Source organism: Erythrolamprus reginae, chromosome 2 (genome assembly GCF_031021105.1).
Source record: "Erythrolamprus reginae isolate rEryReg1 chromosome 2, rEryReg1.hap1, whole genome shotgun sequence".
NCBI classification, from domain to species: Eukaryota; Metazoa; Chordata; class Lepidosauria; order Squamata; family Dipsadidae; genus Erythrolamprus; species Erythrolamprus reginae.
The window spans coordinates 301003367-301025745 of NC_091951.1; the positions used below are offsets into that span (position 1 = coordinate 301003367).

General features: G+C 37.7%; 1 protein-coding gene across 4 annotated transcripts in view; it reads right to left on the reverse strand.

The window, feature by feature from the left end:
• Window positions 1-15747: 15747 nt before the first annotated feature.
• The window catches only part of PAM (peptidylglycine alpha-amidating monooxygenase), a 167171-nt gene continuing 160539 nt past the window's right edge, over window positions 15748-22379 (reverse strand). For all 4 annotated transcript variants that reach the window (XM_070742973.1, XM_070742975.1, XM_070742976.1 and 1 more), the window contains 3 exons: window positions 21217-21417; window positions 19264-19320; window positions 15748-16582 (listed from right to left, as the gene is read on the reverse strand). In XM_070742973.1, the coding sequence (XP_070599074.1) occupies window positions 16404-16582; window positions 19264-19320; window positions 21217-21417 (437 nt within the window). In that variant the 3' untranslated portion in view covers window positions 15748-16403. The remainder of the gene's footprint in view (window positions 16583-19263; window positions 19321-21216; window positions 21418-22379) is intronic.

Here is a 22379-nt window from a genome sequence, read left to right on the forward strand (position 1 = left end):
TGAAGTGTTGGGGGTTTGGGGATGACACTATGGAGTCCGGTAATGAGTTCCACGCTTCAACAACTCGGTTACTGAAGTCATATTTTTTCCAGTCAAGTTTGGAGCGGTTAATATTAAGTTAAAATCTGTTGTGTGCTCTTGTGTTGTTGTGGTTGAAGCTGAAGTAGTCACCGACAGGCAGGACGTTGCAGCATATGATCTTGTGGGCAATACTTAGATATTGTTTAAGGCGTCTTAGTTCTAAACTTTCTAGGCCCAGGATTGAAAGTCTAGTCTCATAGGGTATTCTATTTTGAGTGGTAGAGTGAAGGGCTCTTCTGGTGAAGTATCTTTGGACATTTTCAAGGGTGCGATATGAGTTCCAAACAGATGAGCTGTATTTGAGGATGGGTCTGGCAAAAGTTTTGTAAGCTCTGGTAAGTAGTGTGAGATTGCCAGGGAATTGAATGACCATTTGGGTGTTAAGAATGAGAATTTTAAAAACTTACAATAGCAGCAAGTAACCAACTGTATTCTATCACCTAGTGATGTCCTTGCTTAACACAGCAATTAAGATGAACTGCCAGCTAATAAAGCTGTCTGGAATTGGGCTATGAGAGAATGGCATCATTCAGCTCACTATCAGAATTGGAATCACTGACGTTGTCAAATAAGAAGATCCTGACAGTGAAAGGTTTAAATGGGGAAAGGGAAGGTACAGAAAGATAGGAAAATTAAGCATAAAGAGCAACTTGGCCCCTTTGGATCATCTCAAAGTTCAAGAAATTTGTCAAGAGGGAATTGGTCTTCCATTGGGAGAGATAAAATTGGATTACCGTATATACTCGAGTATAAGCCGACCCGAGTATAAGCCGAGGCACCAATTTTTGCCACAAAAACTGGGAAAACGTATTGACCCGAGTATAAGCCGAGGTTAGAAAATGCAGTGGCTACTGGTAACTTATAAAAATGGAAAACAATAAAATTACATTAATTGAGACATGTTTTAGAATATTTATTTTAAAGAAAACCAGTAAACTAGCTCTGTAAATTTAAAAGAGGGTAAACAAATTAACAATATTAACAATAAATTAAAAAGTAAAAAAAGTAGCTCGATCAGGAACAAAGCTAAAACCTAAGAGTTAAAATCCTTCAAAACTGGATTCCTTCTCATCATTAATTGGATTTACATTATTGTTCTGTTTTTATATATGCTGTGAGCCACCCTGAGTCCTTAGAGAGGGATTGCATACAAATCCAATTAAATAAATAAACAAACAAACAAACAAATAAGTGTATCCAAAGAAGAGCTTCAGCATTAGCTGCTGTGAGGTTATCAGCATAGAAAACCAAATAGATAGATAGATAGATAGATAGATAGATAGATAGATAGATAGATAGATATAGATAGAAAGATAGACAGACAGACAGACAGAAAACCAAATAGATAGATAGATAGATAGATAGATATAGATAGAAAGATAGACAGACAGACAGACAGAAAAATAGATAGATAGATAGATACCGTATTTTTCGCTCTATAAGACGCACCTGCTGATAAGACGCACCTAGATTTTAGAGGAGGAAAATAGAAAAAAAATATTTTGAGCCAAAAAGGGGAGAGGAAGAGAGGAAGGAGTGAAAGAAGGGAGTGAGGGAGGGAAGAAGGGAGGAAGGAAAAGGAAAGCAAGAAATGGAGGGAGGAAAGGAAGGAAGGAAGGAAAGAAAGAAAGAAAGGGGGAAGGGACAGGAACAGAGGAAGGAAGCAAGGAAACTTATGAAAGGGGAGAGTAAGAGAGGAAGGACTGAAGGGAGGGAGGGAAGAAGGTAGGAAGGAGAAAGAAAAGAAGAAATAGAGGAAGGGAAGGTAAAAGAGAGAAAGAAAAAGAGCAAGAAAGAAAGCAAGAAAGAGAGAAAGAAAGAAAATGAAAGAGAAATAAAAATAGAGAGGGGGAATGAAAGAAATGGAATGAGGGAAGGAAGGAGAGAAAGAGCAAGAGAAAGAAAAAAGAATGAAAGAGCAAGAGAGCAAGAGAGAAAAAGAAAGAAGGAAAGAAAGAAAGGCAACTTCAAAGAAAGGCTCACTGAGCATCTCTCACTCTCTCTCTCTTTCTATCCCTCTTTCTTTCTTTCTCTTCCTTTCTCTCTCTCCTCTTTCTTTATCTCCTCTCTCTCCCTCCCTCTCTCTTTCTCTCCCCCCTCTCTCCCCCTTTCCCTCTCTCTTTCTCTCTCTCTTGCTATCTCTCCCCCCTCTCCCCCTCTCTCCCCCCTCTCCCACTCTCTTTCTCCCTCTCCCTCTCTTTCTCTCTCTCCCCCTCTCTCTTTCTCTCTCTCTCCCCCTCTTTCTCTCTCTTCTTCTCACTTTCTCTCTCTTGTTTCCTTTCTGTCTGGGCAGATGGCTGCCTTCTGCCTTGGGGCGCGATTCGCCCCCTCTCCTCCTCCGCCGCCGCCTTCTGCCTTGGGGCGCGATCCGCCCCCTCTCCTCCTCCGCCACTTCCTGCCTTGGGCGAGCAATCCCGGAGTCCGGGACTGTGTGGCTTTGCGCCATGAAGAGGAAACGGCTCCGGCAGCAGGGAAAAGTCGGCCGTTTTCTCTTCATGGCGTAAAGCCACCCTGTCCCAGACTCCCGGATTGCTCACCCAAGGCAGGGGGGCGGCGGAGGAGGAGAGGGGGCGAATCGCGCCCCAAGGCAGAAGGCGGCGGCGGAGGAGGAGAGGGGCCGAATCGCGCCCCAAGGCAGAAGGCAGCGACGTTGGAGAGGGGGCAGATTGCGCCCCAAGGCAGGAGGAGGCAGCGGAGGAGAGGAGGCAGATCGCGCCCCAACGCAGGAGGTGGCAGAGGAGGCGGATCGGGCGGGCAATAGGGCAGCGTGGAGAAGCCAGGGGCGCATTTGGCCGGAGGCACCGTGGGGAGGCAGGGGCGGCCGCGGCTCCCTTTACTCCTATTGCCACACCTCCCCGCCCCCGCCCACCTCCCCGCGGGCTGGCAGGGGGATGGGGAGCACGCGCCCGTGGAAAAGGGCGCTCGGGTGTATTTGGGGGTGCACGCCTGCTCACGGGCGTAGCTTACGGGGAACGGTGGGCCAGGCAGCAGCTAGCCAGCCAGCCGGCGGGATGGCGCTTCCGAATTCGCAGCCTCCCCCCCCTCCCTGCCTGCATCTTCGCTCCATAAGACGAGGCTGATTTTTCATCCTACTTTGGGAGGAAAAAAACTGCGTCTTATGGAGCGAAATATACGGTAGATAGATAGATAGATAGATAGATAGATAGATAGATAGATAGATAGATAGATAGATAGATAGAAAGAAATAGATAGATAGATAGATAGATATAGATAGAAAGATAGACAGACAGACAGACAGACAGATAGAAAAATAGATAGATAGATAGATAGATAGATAGATAGAAATAGATACAGATATAGATAGATAGATAGATAGATAGATAGAAAGAAAAATAGTTAGATAGAAAAATAGATAGATAGAAATAGATACAGATAGATAGATAGATAGATAGATAGATAGATAGATAGATGATAGATAGATAGATAGACAGATAGATATAGATAGAAAGATAGACAGACAGACAGACAGACAGACAGATAGAAAAATAGATAGATAGATAGATAGATAGATAGATAGAAATAGATACAGATATAGATAGATAGATAGATAGATAGAAAGAAAGAAAAATAGTTAGATAGAAAAATAGATAGATAGAAATAGATACAGATAGATAGATAGATAGATAGATAGATGATAGATAGATAGATAGACAGATAGATATAGATAGAAAGATAGACAGACAGACAGACAGACAGATAGAAAAATAGATAGATAGATAGATAGATAGATAGAAAGAAATAGATACAGATAGATAGATAGATAGATAGATAGATAGATAGATAGATAGATAGATAGAAAAATAGATAGATAGATAGATGATAGATAGATAGATAGATAGATAGAAAGAAATAGATACAGATAGATAGATAGATAGATAGAAAAATAGATAGATAGAAAAATAGATAGATAGAAAGATAGACAGATAGAAAAAGAATTCCTGTCTAGCTCTGCCTCATAACACATTATTAGATCCTATCCAAGCAAGGACAGCAACTACCACAAAATACCATTTTTTAAACAGTTTAAATCCTTTCAAAGGAGGGGGAGGAGAATCTGACAGCAGGGGGCCTTTTTAATCCGACTCACCATTGCAAATGGCTGCCTTCTTTGCTTGAGCTAGGGAGAGGAACTACGGCGTGCCAGAGGGGACAAAAGCTGGTGCCTCCTCGCTCTGGCTCAAGCAATGGCGCCCTCGTGTGGTGACTTTGTCAATGACCCGAGTATAAGCCGAGGCTGTGTTTTGCAGCCCATTTTTGGGGCTAAAAAACTCGGCTTATACTCGAGCATATACGGTAGTTTACACGGTGAGGGAGACAAATGAGTTAGCTTTAGCAGGTCCTTGAGGGTTAGAAGAGTGGAAGGCAAAAAAGAAAAGGGATAGCAGTCTATTCAAACCCTTTTATATGCTTTTATCTGGAGTTCATAATGTTTGGAACCTGCATGAAACAGCAAGAAGTTTCTGAAGGCCAAGTTTTATCAGATTACAAAAAATGGCATGTTACCTGTTTGTGTTTAAACATGGATTTATGATACAGTTTTTAATCATTCCAAAAATGTTAAATGAAAAAATGGGTGGTACTTCTTGCAACATTTTTTAGCAGAGAATTGCAAGTTATCCTCTGTTCATTACAATCCAACATACATCTAAATTTAATTCTTGGCAAATGCTCATAACCAGGAATATTTTATACATTAAGCATAGCAACGTCATCCACAGGAATTATTTTAGACAGAAAATAGAGACTGATCTGTTATTTATAGTCATATACAACCAAGAATGAATGTACTGTGTTTTATACCAGTGTTTCCCAACCTTGGCAACTGGAAGATATCTGGAGTTCAACTCCCAGAATTCCCCAGATAGCATTCGCTGGTTGGGGAATTCTGGGAGTTGAAGTCCAGATATCTTCAAGTTGCCAAGGTTGGGAAACACTGTTTTATACACACACATAATGAAACAGAGTGATTGCATCAATTTTATATGCATCACATATTTGAAATCACATATTAATCTCTCTATACCGTCCGCCAAAATCATCTAACTAAACGATTCTTTACTTCTTTAGAATTTGAAGAAAATATATATGGATTCAGAGGAGGAACAGGGCCCACATTAGAAAAAAGCCTGAACAGTTAAATCTTTTTTTCTCTCTTAAAGTTAAGCATTGCTAGGATTCTGTCCATAATGGTTGAGTTGGCAATATATTGGGTACATATGTTGCAGACTACCACAAGAGGGAACTAGGGTTCATAGCTTAGTTCTCTGGAGTCTCTTTGTTTTCTCTTTGTTTATGCTACTCCTTGTTAGTGCTACTCACTGTTAGTTAGCTATGCATTCTAACTGCAATCTCTCCGCATGCTATGTGTTGTAGTTATGTATTATAGCTAAAATGTGTTCATAGGATTGTTATCTTTGTGTACTGATTATAAAGTAAATAGAGCCGGGGTAGCGCAGCTACTTCAGGCCACCGAAGCTGACTGTAGATCTGTAGGTCAGCGGTTCAAATCTCATCACTGGGTCAAGGTTGACTCAGCCTTCCATCCTTCCGAGGTGGGTAAAATGAGGACCCAGATTGTGGGGGCATTATGTTGGCTCTGTTAAAAAGTGCTATTGCTAACATGTTTTAAGCCATCCTGAGTCTAAGGAGAAGGGTGGCATCGAATAAATAAATAAATAAACTAGCAAGAAAGACAGTACTCTGTGCATTAACAAACATGATGTCCTTCAACAAAATAAAACAGAAAAGTGCAAAGATGGGTGTGTTCACCTTTCCACATGAATAGGTTGGCTTCCTGCTTTATAGACTACATCACTAATAATGGGTGCTATTAATACTCAAGAGACGTTGCAGGCTCAAGATTGAAATGATCCATCAGACTATCTCAAACTCTCTATAAAAGTATCACATGATCAAAGTAAACGTTTCTTATTCTTCTGGGAGGGGGGGAGTAAACAATGTAAATGAAAGCCAATTTTGCATCCTTAAAAAACACACACTGTAGACTGATGTTTTTGATCTTGTGCTTCTATCCTGCCACCAATCGGCAATATTTTTCTTCCAAATTACTGTTTGTAAAAAAAATTAAAATAAATATTTCCTCCATGAAATTAGAGTTTTGTGTATGAGAGAGAGAGAGAGAGAGAGAGAGAGAGAGATTAAGACATGTAAACAGATACTGTCCACAAACCGGAATTGCTGAGCTCTGGATTTTATTATTATTGCTTTACATAATTTCTGATGGCAGCACACCAGTACTAAATAAGATATAAAAGATGCTTCCTCTCTCTATTTCTTCCCTATATTTAAATCATTTTGTCTAATCTAGCCAGTAAAAATAATGGATTTTTGAATGCTTTTGTTGGTACCTCTTAAACTATTTTACTTTTTTATTGAGGGGATGAATATCGTGATGTCAGTAACTACTTCACAGAGGAGGTTTTTGATTTACTTTTTGTACTGCTTCAGAGAAGATTATAGAAATATTTAATTTTAAATACCAGCTTACTTGTGACAGATTCAGCAATTTCATTTTTCTCTTGTGTTGTTTCATTCTCTTTAAATTAGTAATGAATCATTGCATATGATCATTAGAAAGAAGCCAAATAGTAACATAGTTTAAAGATCTATTTGCCACACAGTGTGTATATTTTTGTGTATTAGTGAATTATTTATTTATTATTTTAGAAAGAAGCTTCTCCGTGATCATTTTATTTGCTAGGAATCTTAAATGAATAAAAGTTCTCTTAATTTATTTCTGTTAAGAAATAATGAATATATAGTTACATAATTAAAGGAGGAGAATGTGTGAAAATGTGTTGTAGAAAGCTAATGATTTTGGCTTTCTATAACATACAGCTTGCAGTATATCTGCAGTCATTACTTTTACTATGTTCAGTGCTTTCCAAAGAAATTTCCACATATCAGTAATTTTTACTTTGTTTCCAGTTTTTAATGGAAATATCTAAGAGTGTGCCTGCCATAAAATGAAAGAAAGAATTGCCTGTCCTGCTTTATTGTTCTAGCTGTTTTTATATGAAATGTAATAAATGTTTTGAGCTTTTGGTTTTTGGGGGTTTTGTTTTGCTTTTTGTAATTAAAAGACATTTCTCATCTTTACTGCCAAACTAAAGGATGGTCAGTAGAATTTCAATCCTATTAATACTTATGATGAGATAAATGTACCTTTAATGTAAACCAGGAGTATCAAAGTGGCGCCCCATGGGCCAGATGCATCACATATAGCCCATGCCCACCCCAGCTCCATGAATGAGAAAAATATTGTGAAACATCGCATGCCGGCAACATGATGCCACAAGATTGACAGAGCAGAAGTATTCTTTTCAAAACAACCTTTTACTTCTGCCCATCATACTGTACATCCTTCCTGACATCTTTTCAGCGTGTAAAAGTACTTGGAATTTGCACATCCAAGCTACTTTGAATAACAAACAATGGTCTGCATTTCTTTTGAACTCATAAGACAACTTGTTAGTTGAATGCAAATTATTAAGTCTTTGTTTAAATTTCTATCCACTGGGTGCTCTAGTTCAGTTGCTACAACCACACATGCCCATACATTTAGATAACTCTTCTGAAACTTGGCCAGAAATGCTAACTTTGCTTGCTGATTCTCTTCAAAACTATTCAGGGATAAAAATATTGGTAAGTTCCTTTGAAAAATAAATATCAGCATTTAAAGATTCCCAAAGATTCCCAAACACATACACCTAAAACATACCGATATGTCTGAATTTGCTGTTTAATAAAAAGCTATTTCTATAAAATATGCCAGTATAGGTATATAGGTGTCCACAGTGATGGGCTACCAAAATTTTTACTACCACACTGTGGGTGTGGCTTCTGCATTTTGTTTCAACATCTTTCAGTGCAAATTGGGTGTTCTGGGTTGGAGCTCTACTTTCGTTACCCCACTGCATTCCCCCCCCCCCGTATGGGCAGTAGCCCACCCCTGATCATCTACTATATAAAGTGTATGTACACACACGCACGCACAGCTCTTCTAAAATTATACACATTCAACTTCATTTACTGTGATAGGAAAAACATACCCAGAGCCCAGAAGGAAAAAGAAATAAAAAATAATAATCAAAATTTGCTACTGGTACTGCGTACCTGACCATACCCGTAGGAGCCCACCACTGGGTGTCCATTGATATAACCAATCCCAGGAACTGTTATTTATATATTTTAGACTCCAATCCTCTAATTATCCTTATTGTTCTTTTCTGTACTCTTTCTAGAGTCTTTACATCCTGGTGAATATATTTAGATCTGACCCAAAGGTTTACAACCTAGGAGAAAACATTCTAAGAAAATCTCCCCCCTCCCCCCCGATGTTTTCTCAGCTAAGCAACTAGCAAAACCCTATTTTCAAATAGTTCAAGAAAATTATCTGGAACATTTCAAGCCGTCACATAAATGAAGAAAAGTAATAGCTGCTTTTAATTTTAATGTTTCTTTCCTAGCCTGATAAAGAATGAGAGAGAAGTTTAGGTTTCTTAATTTGAAAGATAAAGAGCCAATGAGGTAAACAATTGTTTGCAAATTCATTCTGTGTTACAAATCCATTTCTTTAAGCAAGAATCCAAGCAAGGTAAGGGCTGGGTGGGTTGCTCATGGTGCGGTGGGGGTCAGCGTGGCAGAGTGGGTGGTGGGTAGGCCACGCGTGGTGGAGCCGGCACAAACGGTGCGGTGGAGTGGTGGGGCAGGTGGGGAGGACAGGCTGCTTGCGGCAGAGCTGCTGCTCACAGTGGGATGGAGCCACCGTTCATGGCGGTGAGCAGCACACTGGGACGAGCAGTGACAAGCGGCACAGCGGGGTGAGCGGCGGCAGTCACATACCTTATTTTGGCCTATTTTGGGGGCTTTTTCAGGCATGTGCAGAAGTGAAAAACCTGGAAATATTGCATACGTGCATCATCACGTGAGATTTGGCTTCTGCGCATGCTCAGAATTTGAATCCCATGCTAGGCGTATGCGCATTCCTGCACTTTCAGCCCACTCCAGTATCGCCGGCAATGGTGGCCCGCCTCTGCCTGCGGGAGTCTAGGGCCAACTCACTACAGCCAACTCATCTCAGGACAACTCACCATGGGACAATTCAACACTGTATTAATCATTTCATTCAGGTGCTTTTATTATTTGTGACCAAGTTTTCATTGAAATTATTGTAACTGTTATATTTCTGGATTTACTTCATTATTAGTGGCCATGGTTCCATCAAAATTAATTTCACTTTTGTATTTGTTGAATTCTCCTGCGGCAAGTTGGTGACTGGGTGTTGTTCCATTCCACTCTGTGGCTACCTGAGGTTCCTTTGGGCCACACAAGGCCTTTGTTCTTGAAGCAGCTTTGCAGAACTGCAAAAATAAATCATCTTCTGAGGCCTCCAAAAACTGTAAAAGTATGTTATATGCTCATTAGATTTTTGGAGGCTTCAGAGACAATAGAACATAGTCCTTTCATGCAGTTTCTGGAGGCTGTGCAAGAGCACACCCCATCCTTGTGCCCCATCTGCAGCCCTGCAAAATCATGTGAAAATGGGCCATGCTTTTGAAAAGTTGTTGGGTGTTCATGAATGCTGCTTTGTCAAAAAATGTTGTGTGTCACTCATCATAATTACATCATTACTGCCTTAGAACCTCTGCGTAAATAACTCAGAGAAAAGAAATAGAAGGAACGCTATTATCTAAAATTGCATTGGATTTATTGTGTAATTTCAGTTTATAGAAAAATAAATCCATGGAAAACTAGAAGTCATAGTTAAAAGTTTGCCTTGATTTCTAGCTTTTCTGTTTCCAGGCAATATTTGCATTAATAAATATTCAATTACTTGCATATTCTCAAGGGCAGATTCTCTCACTTAGAAGTAATTTTCCATGGCTTAGGTCTTGGTCTGGCATTGCTTTTTTGATTTGATGCCACTGTCCTGCTGTGAAATTTCTGGCCATCAATATATGAATTTGGAAACTTACCGTAGATACATCAGTTTCTCATGTTTCAAAAGAAAGTTAGTTTCTATGGCAATTCTATCTATCTATCTATCTATCTATCTATCTATCTATCTATCTATCTATCTATCTATCTATTTTAGTTGTGTGGCATAAACTGTATGGTACACAACTGTTGTACCTAATTTAATGTTCATCCTAGCACAAAATTATAATGCATAATAATCTGCTCAGATTATTATCCAATCAATTTGGATGATCAATTGTACTAAAACTTCCTGCTTTTTTTATTTTTAGCATGCTGGCTGGGGTTGCTGGGAGCTAATATACAAAAAAGTCTCAGAATAAATTTGTGTCTTACCAGAATTTATGATTAATTAATTTGGAGGGTGAAAAATCCCTGCACTAACTTGGGTCTGTTATGAATGAGCAAGCATATAAATCTTATTTATATTGTTTAAATAAAATGTTGAACATTGAAACCCGTAACTGATAAGCAATGAAGTTCCTGGTACATCTTTATTATACAAATTAGAAAAAATCCCCAGTATATTTTGATTGACTTTGGTGAGATTAGTATGACAATAAAGCTTCATTCAGTCTTCAGTGCAAAATAGAAGTTATTCTTTGTCTTCTTAACCACTAGGTGTCAATCACTTACTGAGTCTCAGGGCTTCTGGGTCTTTTAGCTGAGATCAAGCATAGTGAGTGCAGCCTTTATGTCTTAGCGTTTATAGTCTTAGCCATTACTACAGCACGAAGATAAACCTATTATTGGTTAAAAGGTACCATTGACTATGAGATGTATACTGTACCTATTCTCTGCAGGATTAATTCAGCTGATTGGGGTGACTAAGGACAGCATACCAATCCTCTCCACAGATTAATTTACTGTGAGTTTCAAAGGAAATAGTGATTAAATGCCCTAGACCAGTGTTTTTCAACCAGTGTGCCGCGAGACATGGTCAGATGTGACGTGAAGCTAAGAGAGAGAAAGAAAGCAAGAGAGAAAGAAAGCAAGAGAGAGAAAGAAAGCAAGAGAGAGAAAGCGAGAGAGAGAAAGCAAGAGAGATAGAAAGAGAACAAGAGAAAGAAAGCAAGAGAGAGAGAAAGAGAGGGAGGGAAGGAGAGAGAGAGAAAGACATAGAGGGAGGTAGGGAGGAAGAGAGAAAGAGAGCAAAAAAGAGAGGAAAGAAGGAAGAGAAAGAAAGGGATGGAGAGAGAAAGAAGGGAGAGAAAGAAAGAGGGAGGGAGAGAGAAATAGAGCGAAAGGGAGGAAGAGAGAGAATTTTTTTGTCCAAACTTTTTTTACCCCCCCCCCCCCCCGCTCAATGTGCCCCAGGGTTTCATAAATGTAAAAAATGTGCCGCGGCTTAAAAAAGGTTGAAAATCACTGCCCTAGACACATTTTCCCAACTTACTAGTTTTTTATTTTGTCATAAGTTTGGGCTGTTATATTTGTACTTTGAGCAGCATCTCCATTCACTTAATAAAATTCTTCTGGGAGACTTATCTGATAAGAGAATGGTTGCTGCACAGAACCTAACTACAGTAGTTGCAAAACACAGGTCTTTCCAGTTTTCAATTTTTCTAGACAAGTAAGCATTTTTTCAAACAAAACACTAGGTCACCCTTCATATTTATTTATATTTTATGTTACTTTTTATTGCACTTTTGCTTTTTAGATCCACCTTTGAGGGTAGGAAGCTATGAGAGACATGGTAAATTGTGCGCTCTGCAGCATGGCAGCAGTTGCATTATTTATTTGCTTATTTATTTTTAAATCAACAAATCAACAGGATCACAGTAACATGAAGTAGTTCTAGACACCTGCGATGCCAAATTCTAGCTGTAGAATTCAGAGGCCTGAAATAATTTCATGAATTACCTTATACTGTTGCTGTTTTATTTCTTACCCAACCTTTTCAATCTGCTATTATTTTTGGGCTACAAAAACTTCCCATTTGTAATTTACTTGCTTATGGATCAGTTTTTGAAAGATAACATCTCCATGGATTGCATAATCTTCCAATGGCCACTATAACAGATGGAGAGAGGTTAGGACTATTAAACTGATGAAAAACTGTATTAGATCCTCAAAAGTAATGTAGAATATACTGTATTTTATTGAATTCCTATTTTGTTATTATCTTTAATCACAACAGAAATCGATGCTCACTGTTTTCCTCCAAATGCTGCTGCTATAATCAGATAAAAACTGCAGTTATAATAAGAGGAAACTTAGTTTAATGTTGTGAGTAGCATCAAACTTTTTCGAAGCAATCCTGGTTTCATATGTAAAGCTAAACATTTCATTTGTGTTGCACCTTTTATAAATAGCATGTTTGTCATCCTGATTTGAGGTGACAAATAGCGGAAGGGTTAGCTAGATATTATAGATTGAAGGAATACTCATAAATCAAGCTAGGAAAGGTAGGATAAGGAAGGGGGGTATTATATAGACACTATACCATGCTACTCCAATATACCACATTGATCTATAAATTCTGATTAACTACTTTAGTGCTCTGCTTAATTGGAAAACACTACTTAATCAAGATGCCTCCCAGGGAACCAATTTCCACCTAATGATATTTGATGGCAAGGACAGCTGTTTAATTGGGATGGTAATTCCACATAATTAGAACACCTTCAGGTAACTGCATGATGCTTAGGTTGGCATGCGTGTCTGTGGTGCCTTGGGCCTTATCTACTCTTGTGGATAAAGAGTGGGATCCTAGTTAATTTCAAACTCTATTGTATTTATCAGTAGAATCTGATCTGGTTTCATACCCCAATATTAGAGATAATGAAAAGTATTACACTTCAGCGTGTAAAGAATGCATTACTTGGTTTACTGCAGCTACAACTCCCTTTCTCCACTGCTGACAAGACTCTTCCTCTTGTTCTGCCCTGATGACTCTATATTTCGTATCTGTTACTAAAATTCCCTATAAAGGCGCTTTGAGGTTTGCATGTAACCTGTTTGTGCTGAATTGGACATTTACTTTCTTTTTGGGGGTGTGTGTATATGTGAAGAGTAAATTTACTATTGAAATATCTTGCACAGCATTACTCATGTGGGGGCAAAATAAATGACATTTATTTTGCTTTTGCTAAAAGTAGGCAGAATGGTCAAATAAACTAAATGTTTGTGAAAGTTGTACAAACTTTAAGATTCAGGAAAAAAGGGATGGGAGAATGGCTGAGGCAATTCTAATATTCTGCATATTTTCTGCTCTACTCCAAAGAGCTTATTTACTCCCTTTTCTCTTTCTATAATGTTGGTTTTACAAAATTATACAGTAACAATCAACAAATTTCTTTTGTTACAATTTTGTTTTGTCAATAAATGTTGCTTCCATATTTGAATGGCTTCAAGAAACTTATTTTCAAACATCAAGAACAATAGATCTGGACATATGCACACAATTGTCATCCCTTTCTATGAGAATTCATCTTTCAAACAATAAATGTTTAAGCCTTATATGACTGCTCTTAAAATTAAATTGATAGTAATACAACCCTCAGTAAAGATAGAAAGGTTTCAGAATTAGGCCTTTTGATCTCTATTCTCTTTGTAAGCCAGATGAAGAATTTTGCATGGGACCCCTTGTTCAAACAGATGTAGCCAGAATTTCTTGAAAAGGGAGAGGATTTTTAAATATTTAATTTGATTTCTTAAGATTGTGAAATAAAGTCTCTACAGGTGTCTCTCAGAGAAACTTGAGGTGGAATATGCAATGGAGCTTGTCCTACAAGATGATGTAGGACAGTGACTCTCCAACCTTTTGGGTACCTGGGGGCTAGTTCCGTGGAGAATGGTTTTTCCATGGATTTGTGAAGATGTGATTTTGCCTGCTGCTTGCATCCCAGGGATGGGCCTTCGCTTGTTTGCACAGATCAGTTTCTGACATGCTACGGACCAGTGCCAGTCCACAGACCAGGGGTTTGGTATCCCTGATGTACAACTATCACTAGCGGTTAGATGAAGCCACCAACATAGAAAGGGATTCCTAAGCCAAAAAAGCTAAAAGAAAGCATTTTGTAGGGCAGTCGTGCAATCAAAGCTGAAAGCCCATATTAAGCCTGCATCTGAAGATATTCAAAGATTTCCATCAGTGCTGTGACAACGTGATTATAAAGAAGTGCTGTGTTTGTCAAGTCACATAAATGCTTTCATGGAATATATTTCAGTAGTAGTAATACTAACCTAAAAAAGAAGAAAAAGCATAGCAAGCATTAAAAAATTTAAAAAGTAGGTACTTCTACCTTCAAATGCCTCTACTTACAAACTTTTCTAGAAAAGAACTGGGTGTTCAAGATTTTTTTGCCTCTTCTCAAGAACCATTTTCCATTTACAAACCCGAGCCTCCGATACTAACCAGAAAAGGCAGGGAGAAGCCTCTGTGGGGCCTCTCTATGAATCTCCTGAGAGGAAACAAGGCCAGAAAATGTGTAGAGAAGCCTCCATGGGGCCTCTCTAGGAATCTCCTGGGAGGAAACAGGGCCAGAAAATGTGTGGAGAAGCCTCCCTGGGGCCTCTAGGAATCTCCTGGATGGAAACAGGGCTTCCATCCTCCCTGTGGTTTCCCTAATCGCATATATTATTTGCTTTTACATTGATTCCTGTGCAAAAAATTGCTTCTTCTTACAAACTTTTCTACTTAAGAACCTGGTTACGGAATGAATTAAGTACTTAAGTAGAGGTACCACTGTACATTTATCTGAAAAGGAAAGAGAGAGAGGGAGGGAAGGAAGGAAGGAATGGAGGAAGGATTCCTGTGGTTACAATTGTGTTGAAAAAGAGCAAATTAAATCAAGGGAACAGTTTGAAATGGGTATGCTTCCAATCTACTTCCCTGTTCTAGTTCTCAAACTTTGTTCTGTAAAAGCATATAGCCTATGTATGATACATAATATGGGTATACATCATGTATCAATGCACCCATATTTTTTCAGTAGTGAAGAAAACTGGGACTGTTTGGACAAAAACAATTGCTCAGTGAGACTTGCTTCTCACTAGATCTGACTAAATTTTGACTAAACCAAATCAGGAAGTCCTACTTCAAATACAGTAGTACATTTGCCATGAATTCCGTTTTTGATACTTAATCCATATACAATATGAACAATATTGGTTGCTGTCTGAACTATTGGAATATAATCAATTAAATATTGTGAGCATTCTAAAGTGCTTTAAAATGCCAAATTTTAAAACAAGCTGACACAATAATGATATGTGGGTTGTATGGTGTAACTGAAGAAAGATACAGGAACAAAAACAGTTCTTACACAAGTTGACACACATTTCCTGTTCCAGCAAGGTTTTATTTTGGTATCTGCCCTGGAGGATGGATATATAGGCCAGATTTTCTTAAATTAAAAAAAAACACCGTCCTACAACATGAATTTATATAGGTAATTTGATTTGTATATAGGAATTTTGATTTGTTTTTTTCTCTTTTTAAAAAAGCACTCCTTAACAAAATATCTTCTTTCATACAAAAAACACCTGAGTCATCTTTTCAATTGCTGTTTTTTTTTTTTAAAAAAAAAATAGTTTTTAAAAAATTATGTTTTGCACCTTCTTGATGGTTTCTTTAACTGGGCTGTCTCCAAAGGCATTTCCCCTTCACCCCAAATGCAAAAATTCCACTTTGACAGCTGATGCTCTGCGAACACTTTATTACACAAGTTACATTCAGCTTCTGAAAATAGTGTTCTAACAGTATAGCCATCTAAAAATAAGACATCCTGGAAACACACAAAGTCTGAGCAAGAAGAAGGAAGAGGAAAAAAGATCCAATTATAAATAGAGACTTTTAAAATCTTTCCCTTAAAGTAATAGAATACTTGTGATATTTCTTTAAAAAATAGGAGATTTAGTGGCTCTGTTTCATTGTGGCACTGTATTCTCTCTTTTCTGTGATAGATTAAGGGCATCAAAAGTGAAAAGGCACCAAAGAAAAACTGAAAACCAAAAGTATTCTTAAAGCTGAGACTGGGACTTATTTACAAATATAGAGACGGTCCCTAATTGAAATGAGTAAATATTACTATTTTAAAGCATTACTGCAATTAAAATGGAATTGCCCTGCTTTATTAAAAGGCTCACATAAAACAATGGCACTGGTAGGAAATGTTCACACTCCAAAACTGAACTGAAGCAAAAGGGGAGGAAACAGAAAAACAAAAACAAAATTAAATCTGTGTACAGCCTCACAAAGGACTAGTACAGTTTACAATTAAATACGTAAAATCTTAAAACGTGCTAAATCTGGCAATCTTTGTAGACTCGGATCACATAGCAATTAAAGGCCAGTTTCAGGAAGATGAAGGTATCGCTGGAGGCTGAGGGACAGGTTCTTCCTCTTCTGAATCTGTGGCATCCTCTTCTTTTTCCTGGTCACTCCCTTCGGTACTAAGTCTGTCAAACCCTTTTCGACTGTAACCAGCACGGCTTGCGAAGAAATTCCCCAGGTTGAGACCTCCGCCGCCTTTTCCTGCAATGGAAATCAACTTTAGAATGTGGTTCATGTTATCTTTCAGACATTGAAAAAAAAAATATTCATTTATAACTGAACCTATTGCCTGCCCCTCTTACCACAGGGTAATTCTAGGTGGCTTACAAAAAAAATATATTAGTATACAATATTTTGATTTTTGAAGTTTCAATTTTGTTATCTTATCAACTCCTTCTGGTCAATATCAAGGAATACCTTAAAAGACATAGAACTGTCCTCTATCTTTCATCCAAAGGCAACATATACTTTTTTCTATTTCTATTTCCTTTACAAGACATGATTTTATCTTGAAGAGCAAGTAACAACCACCCTCTGCAGCCCAGATCCTTCAGCAAAGACAAGAAGATTGACAAAGCGCATCTCTCTGACCTGAGTTAAACAGCCGCCCTCTGCAGCCCTTAATCATTGGCATAGTCCAGGTGATTGAAGAAGACGGTAAGGGAAACTAGAGGTGATCCGTTACCACCATCTTGAATAACAGGTAACAACCATCCTCTGCAGCCCTTATCCATCAGCTTAGCCCAGGAGATTGAAGAAGGCAAGGAGTGAAACCAGATGTGATACACTACCGCCATATTGAATAGCGAGTAACAACTGCCTTCTGTACCCTAGATCCTTTGAGAAAGACTAGGAGATTGACAGAAGTGAGGAGGAAGATCCAGGGAGACCTACTGGGAGTCCACAGCATCTGCACTGCACTGCTACCTTCACACTTCATCTGTAAGGAACCCTCTATACAGAACCCTTCCAAGACTATCACTGAAGCTACCATTCCAACCAATTTCCAACGAGGCTACTGCAACTGACCATGTTAATTCATCTATAATACCTTAATTTCTTAATTAATTACCATATCGTTTGGAGTGTAAGATGTACCGGTGTATAAGATGCACCAAGATTTTGAAGAGGTAAGTAAAAAAATGTTTTTGGCCCCAGGAGCACTCTGCAGGCCTCCTAAACTCTCTACGTGCCCCGTTTATCACAAAAACAGGTGAAAATAAGCCTGTTTTTTGTGAAAAATGGGGCACACAGAGGGTTTGGGAGTCCTGCAGAGTGCTTTTGTGGGCTGGGGAAAGGGAAAAAACTCCCTCATTTTTGCAAAAACTGGTCCATTTTTGCAAAAACGGTGCACCGAGGCTCTGGGAGGACTACAGAGTGCTTCTGGGGGCTGGGGGAAGGCAAAAATGCCCATGTTTTTGCGAGAAACATCCAATTTTTTGCCCATTTCCCACAAAAATTGGGACGTTTTTGCCTTTTCTTAGTCCCCAGAAACACTCTGCAGGACTCCCAAACCTTCTGCACCTTCTTCAGGAGGCCAAAATGGCTGTATTTGGTGTATAATTTACCTCTTATTAATTGGATCCTAAATGAGTACTCAATTGAAGTGATACATACAACCCCGTATAATGCCACCACTTCTTTAGGACTCAATCAATTGGTAACCATCAACACTAGATTCAACAACTGCCTTGATCTAATTTTCTGCCACAGTTTAAACATTTATAAGATTCAAACCAAAGAACCTTTTTTCAACAGTAACCACAGCATGATTGAATTTTGTCTAAATTTATATCCATACAAAAGTCTCATAATAGGACTTCTAAATACAACTTCAAAAAGGCAAACTACAATCTCATAGCTGCTGAGCTCTCATCTCTAGATTGACAAATCCTATTCAATGCCTGCAACCCTACAGAAGACTATTATAACACTTTTCTATGTGAAGTTCAAAGAGTAATTAATTTATATGTATCTTTAGTAACTTCCAAAGCCAAAAAGAACAAATTACCCTTATCAATATGGAAACTCCAATCCCCCTCCCAAAATCCCTTTGGCAGAAAAATAAAACTGGCTTTGTAGCTCACTTCAAAAACAGATACAAAACCTTATGCTGCCAAATAAAAACTGAATGTACCAATTACCACTGCAAACTGCAAACCCAATCGTGCCTTCTATAATTTCATAAACGCCAAATATAAAGACTCAAATACGCTTCTAAAAGGGCAAAATGTTGAAGATTGTAATTATGATGCCATTAAGGCTAATCTCTTCAACACTTTTTTCATTTCACTCTTTATCAACAACAATGGCTTCTCCCCCACATTTCCTAGTCATACCTCAACCAATTGCAATTATCCAATCCACATTGATTTTCCTGAAGATACCGTCAAAAGGGCACTACACAAACTAAAGCCCTCTCTATCTAGTGGTCCTGGTGGAATATGTGCCTACTTTCTAAAAAAGCTGTTCTCTGCCAAAGCTGAACCTCTAAGCCCCATCCATGAAGTATCTTTTAAAATGAGCTCCTTGTCTGTCCTATGGTCATTAGCAACAGGCAATATTTTTCTTCATAGGGCAAGTCAGGGGGAGAAAATCAATTCCTTAGTCCTATTCTTTGCTTTGCCTGTGTTCCTCTAAGAAATCATCAGTTCCCAAAGGCTTTGTCTGGTAAGTAGATGACTCACCAACATATTACAGCTTTCTCATAGGAGTAACTGCTGGATTCATCATTATCAGAGGAAAGACAACATATTTATTTATTTATTATTTATTAATTGGACTTATATGCTGCCCCTCTCAGTGGACATAACAAAACAACATGCAAGGGAAATATCATTTAACTTTTAGAAAGGCAATACTAGTTCTTCTATTATACTAACCTCTAAATCTGCCCAAAATTCTACCTGAGCTTGAATCAAGTTTATGATCAGCATCAGCTATAAGATTGAGAGACATATATAAATTAGGAACAAGAATTTTAAAGTGAAATTACATGAAGCAAAACATGGAAGACAGACAAAACAATGTACAACATTACCATTAAGGTTAGGAATTACAAATAATTCTAGTCTGTTGCTGTTTCCTTGAATTGTATTTTACTTATCAAGCTAAACATAAAACTACCTTGTCTGATTGATAATTTTTCTGATGTCCCTGAAAAATGTCAGTATAACTAAGAAATTAAAACAATATACAGCAATCCCTCATTTTTCGTGGGGGATGCATTCCAAGACTACCCGTGAAAAATGAATTTCCGTGAAATAGAGGAAAGGGTTTTTTTAATGTATTTAATGAGTATTTGGACTTTTAAAACCCACCTTTTTCATTAAACAGTCATTCTATAATGTTTCTCAGCTGGAACTACATGTGATATCCTACCAGTTTCTTTAATAGAGTACAGTAGTACTGTAGAAGAATTTTATGAATTTTTAATGGATTTAAAATTTTCAATGGATTTAATGGATTTAAGCCCCCTTTGAAAACCCATGAATTAGCGAATCCGCAAAAGATGAACCGCAAACTAGCAAGGGATTACTGTAAATTGTTCTACTTTTTTATAATAGACACCAGTTAATTTATAATCTTTTCTTTTCACATACAAATACACAGCCTTTTAAACTTAGCAAAACTAAGTTGATTTTTGTAATCAAGTATTCAAATTATCTTTAAAACTTAATAAGTTTTTCATATAACTTCAGATACTTAAAATATGTTTCTTCTGAAAAATCTTATACTTGGAGAGAAAACTGCATGTAACATTTGTGAATTCAAGCTTGTAAGATCTCTCTTAGTTACAAAATGTTTCTTGCATAAAGTATGACTTCCCTCGTAAAATTACACTTACAGTAAGATTCAAAAGATTTTGTATGTTTAATCGGGGGAAATCATTTTCAGTCCAAGGTAATATGTGTACGTTATAGTGTTTTGGGGGAGAAATACATGCAAAGAAATTGAGCATTAAAAACTGTGTGTTTCTGGTCCTAATCATCCTTCAAATCTCAAATTCAAAACTTCAAATGTAAATTTGGAATATACTCTGATGATGAATTTTGAAAACAATGAATGGGGTTTGGTGGTTTACAGGAGAACATAGGGAGAAAAGGCATTTGTGGCCTAATAAAGGTGACGGGAGAAGGATTAGATATCTTATGTGCTTTGATCCCTGAAGCTGTCTTTCCTTAACAAACAGGTATGATGTTTAAAGAGGCACTTGTCCACAAATGCAATTCTTTTCTGAGAATAATGCTTAATAATTGCATTGACACGTTTGGCTAGGGAACAGATTTTAACAGTTTGCTTTTACCTTTGATGCTGCTGTGTGTATTTTTAGAGCACACTGCTCTAAGTTAACTGCTGCTATAATTTTAGAGCATTGCAAGCACTGTTTTACGAGAAGTTAAAATAAAAAATAGCTGTCTTTGGCTGGCTTAAAGAGGATCAATGCCAGAATAGATTCTAAAGAATACAGGAGTAACATCCGAAAGAATTGGTGTTTCCACTCTGTCTTATTCAGGAAAAGCTAAACAAAGCAGCAAGACCATTTCAACAATCCTTTTTATACAGTAGACTTATAATTTCCTTTTCATAATAAGCAATGCTATAAACTCAAAATATTATCTTATCCTAGAAACCACAAAAACATTTACCCTAATTGAAAACTGAATTGAATATAAACAAGAACATTACAATACATTCTGATTTCTCAGGACAAAGATACCATGAGGTATAGTTATGCTACGGCACTGGAAAATAAACATTTTCAAAGTTCTTCTATATCATAAAGGCTTTGATCCCAAAAGTGCTTGTTACCAGGTTAAACACAGATTAATTACCTCCATAGATTCTTGTCTTTCTCCACCAAATAAACATGGCAATTGCCAAGAGGACTACTACTGGAATAATTAGAAGTGTTGTAATAAGAACAAAAGAAACAGAACTGCTAGCCTGCTGGACAACTTGATGCATTTCTTCTTTCTTTAAAAAATCTTTTGATGTGGGCTTCTTTGTCAGGGTGCCTTCTATAATTGCCTCAACTTTTTTTGGAGAGAAGAAAAGATTAAACACAGATTAACTCTTTTGATCTTGGCAGAATCTGCTACAATATAACAGTTCAGTTCAGAACACCTATTGCCATTTTTAAATACCAGGTTTTTAGTTACTTGGCTTGAAGAGGGCAAGTACGATAACTTCCTAACAGAAAGTCAAAATTGACAGTGCAATCAATTGTTTGCAATTCCTCTTATGTGCCTCATGTAATTACTAGACATTTCCATAATTGTGTATGGAAGATACATAATGGAGTTTTAATCAAGGCTCACTAAACAGAAATAACTTTATGTGTTAAAATCCATTCTTTGTGCATAAAATGAAACACTGCTTATTTATCCTCACAGTTTATAAAGTATGTTCTTCAGCAATCTGTATATATATCATGAGCTCTATAATTATATAAGTAGCAATGTGTCACTTTGAATCCTATATGTTTGTGGGCCAAAACAGATGGAAGAGAAAGATGATGAATATTTATCCACACAATTCTCTCCAAATTTTGTATAAAATACTGTTATTTTACACTAGATCAGTGATGGCTAACCTTTGGAAATCACATGGGTGGAACCACAGTGCAATGAGTGCGCGGTTAATTCTAGCCCTATTTTCTGCAGCCTTGGAAAATAGTTATTGACAATCCTTCCTGTAATTTCTTTTAATCTACCTGAACATCATATCTCCATTTGGTCATTATTTTTCCTTAGGAGGAACTGTCTAAGTTCTATTCATTCTATTCTTCAGTATAGGACCTCAAGTTCCTGTTTTATTTTCCTTTACCTCATTTGATCCCTCTCTATTTAGTCAATATCCTTCTGGAAGTATGACACCCAGAATTAACACAGAATACTCTTGAATGTTCTACTTTAGTCTCATTAGAACTGAGAATGCAGAATAATAATGTCAAACATCTTTGACATGATGTTTCTTCTAATGCAGCCTAGAACTG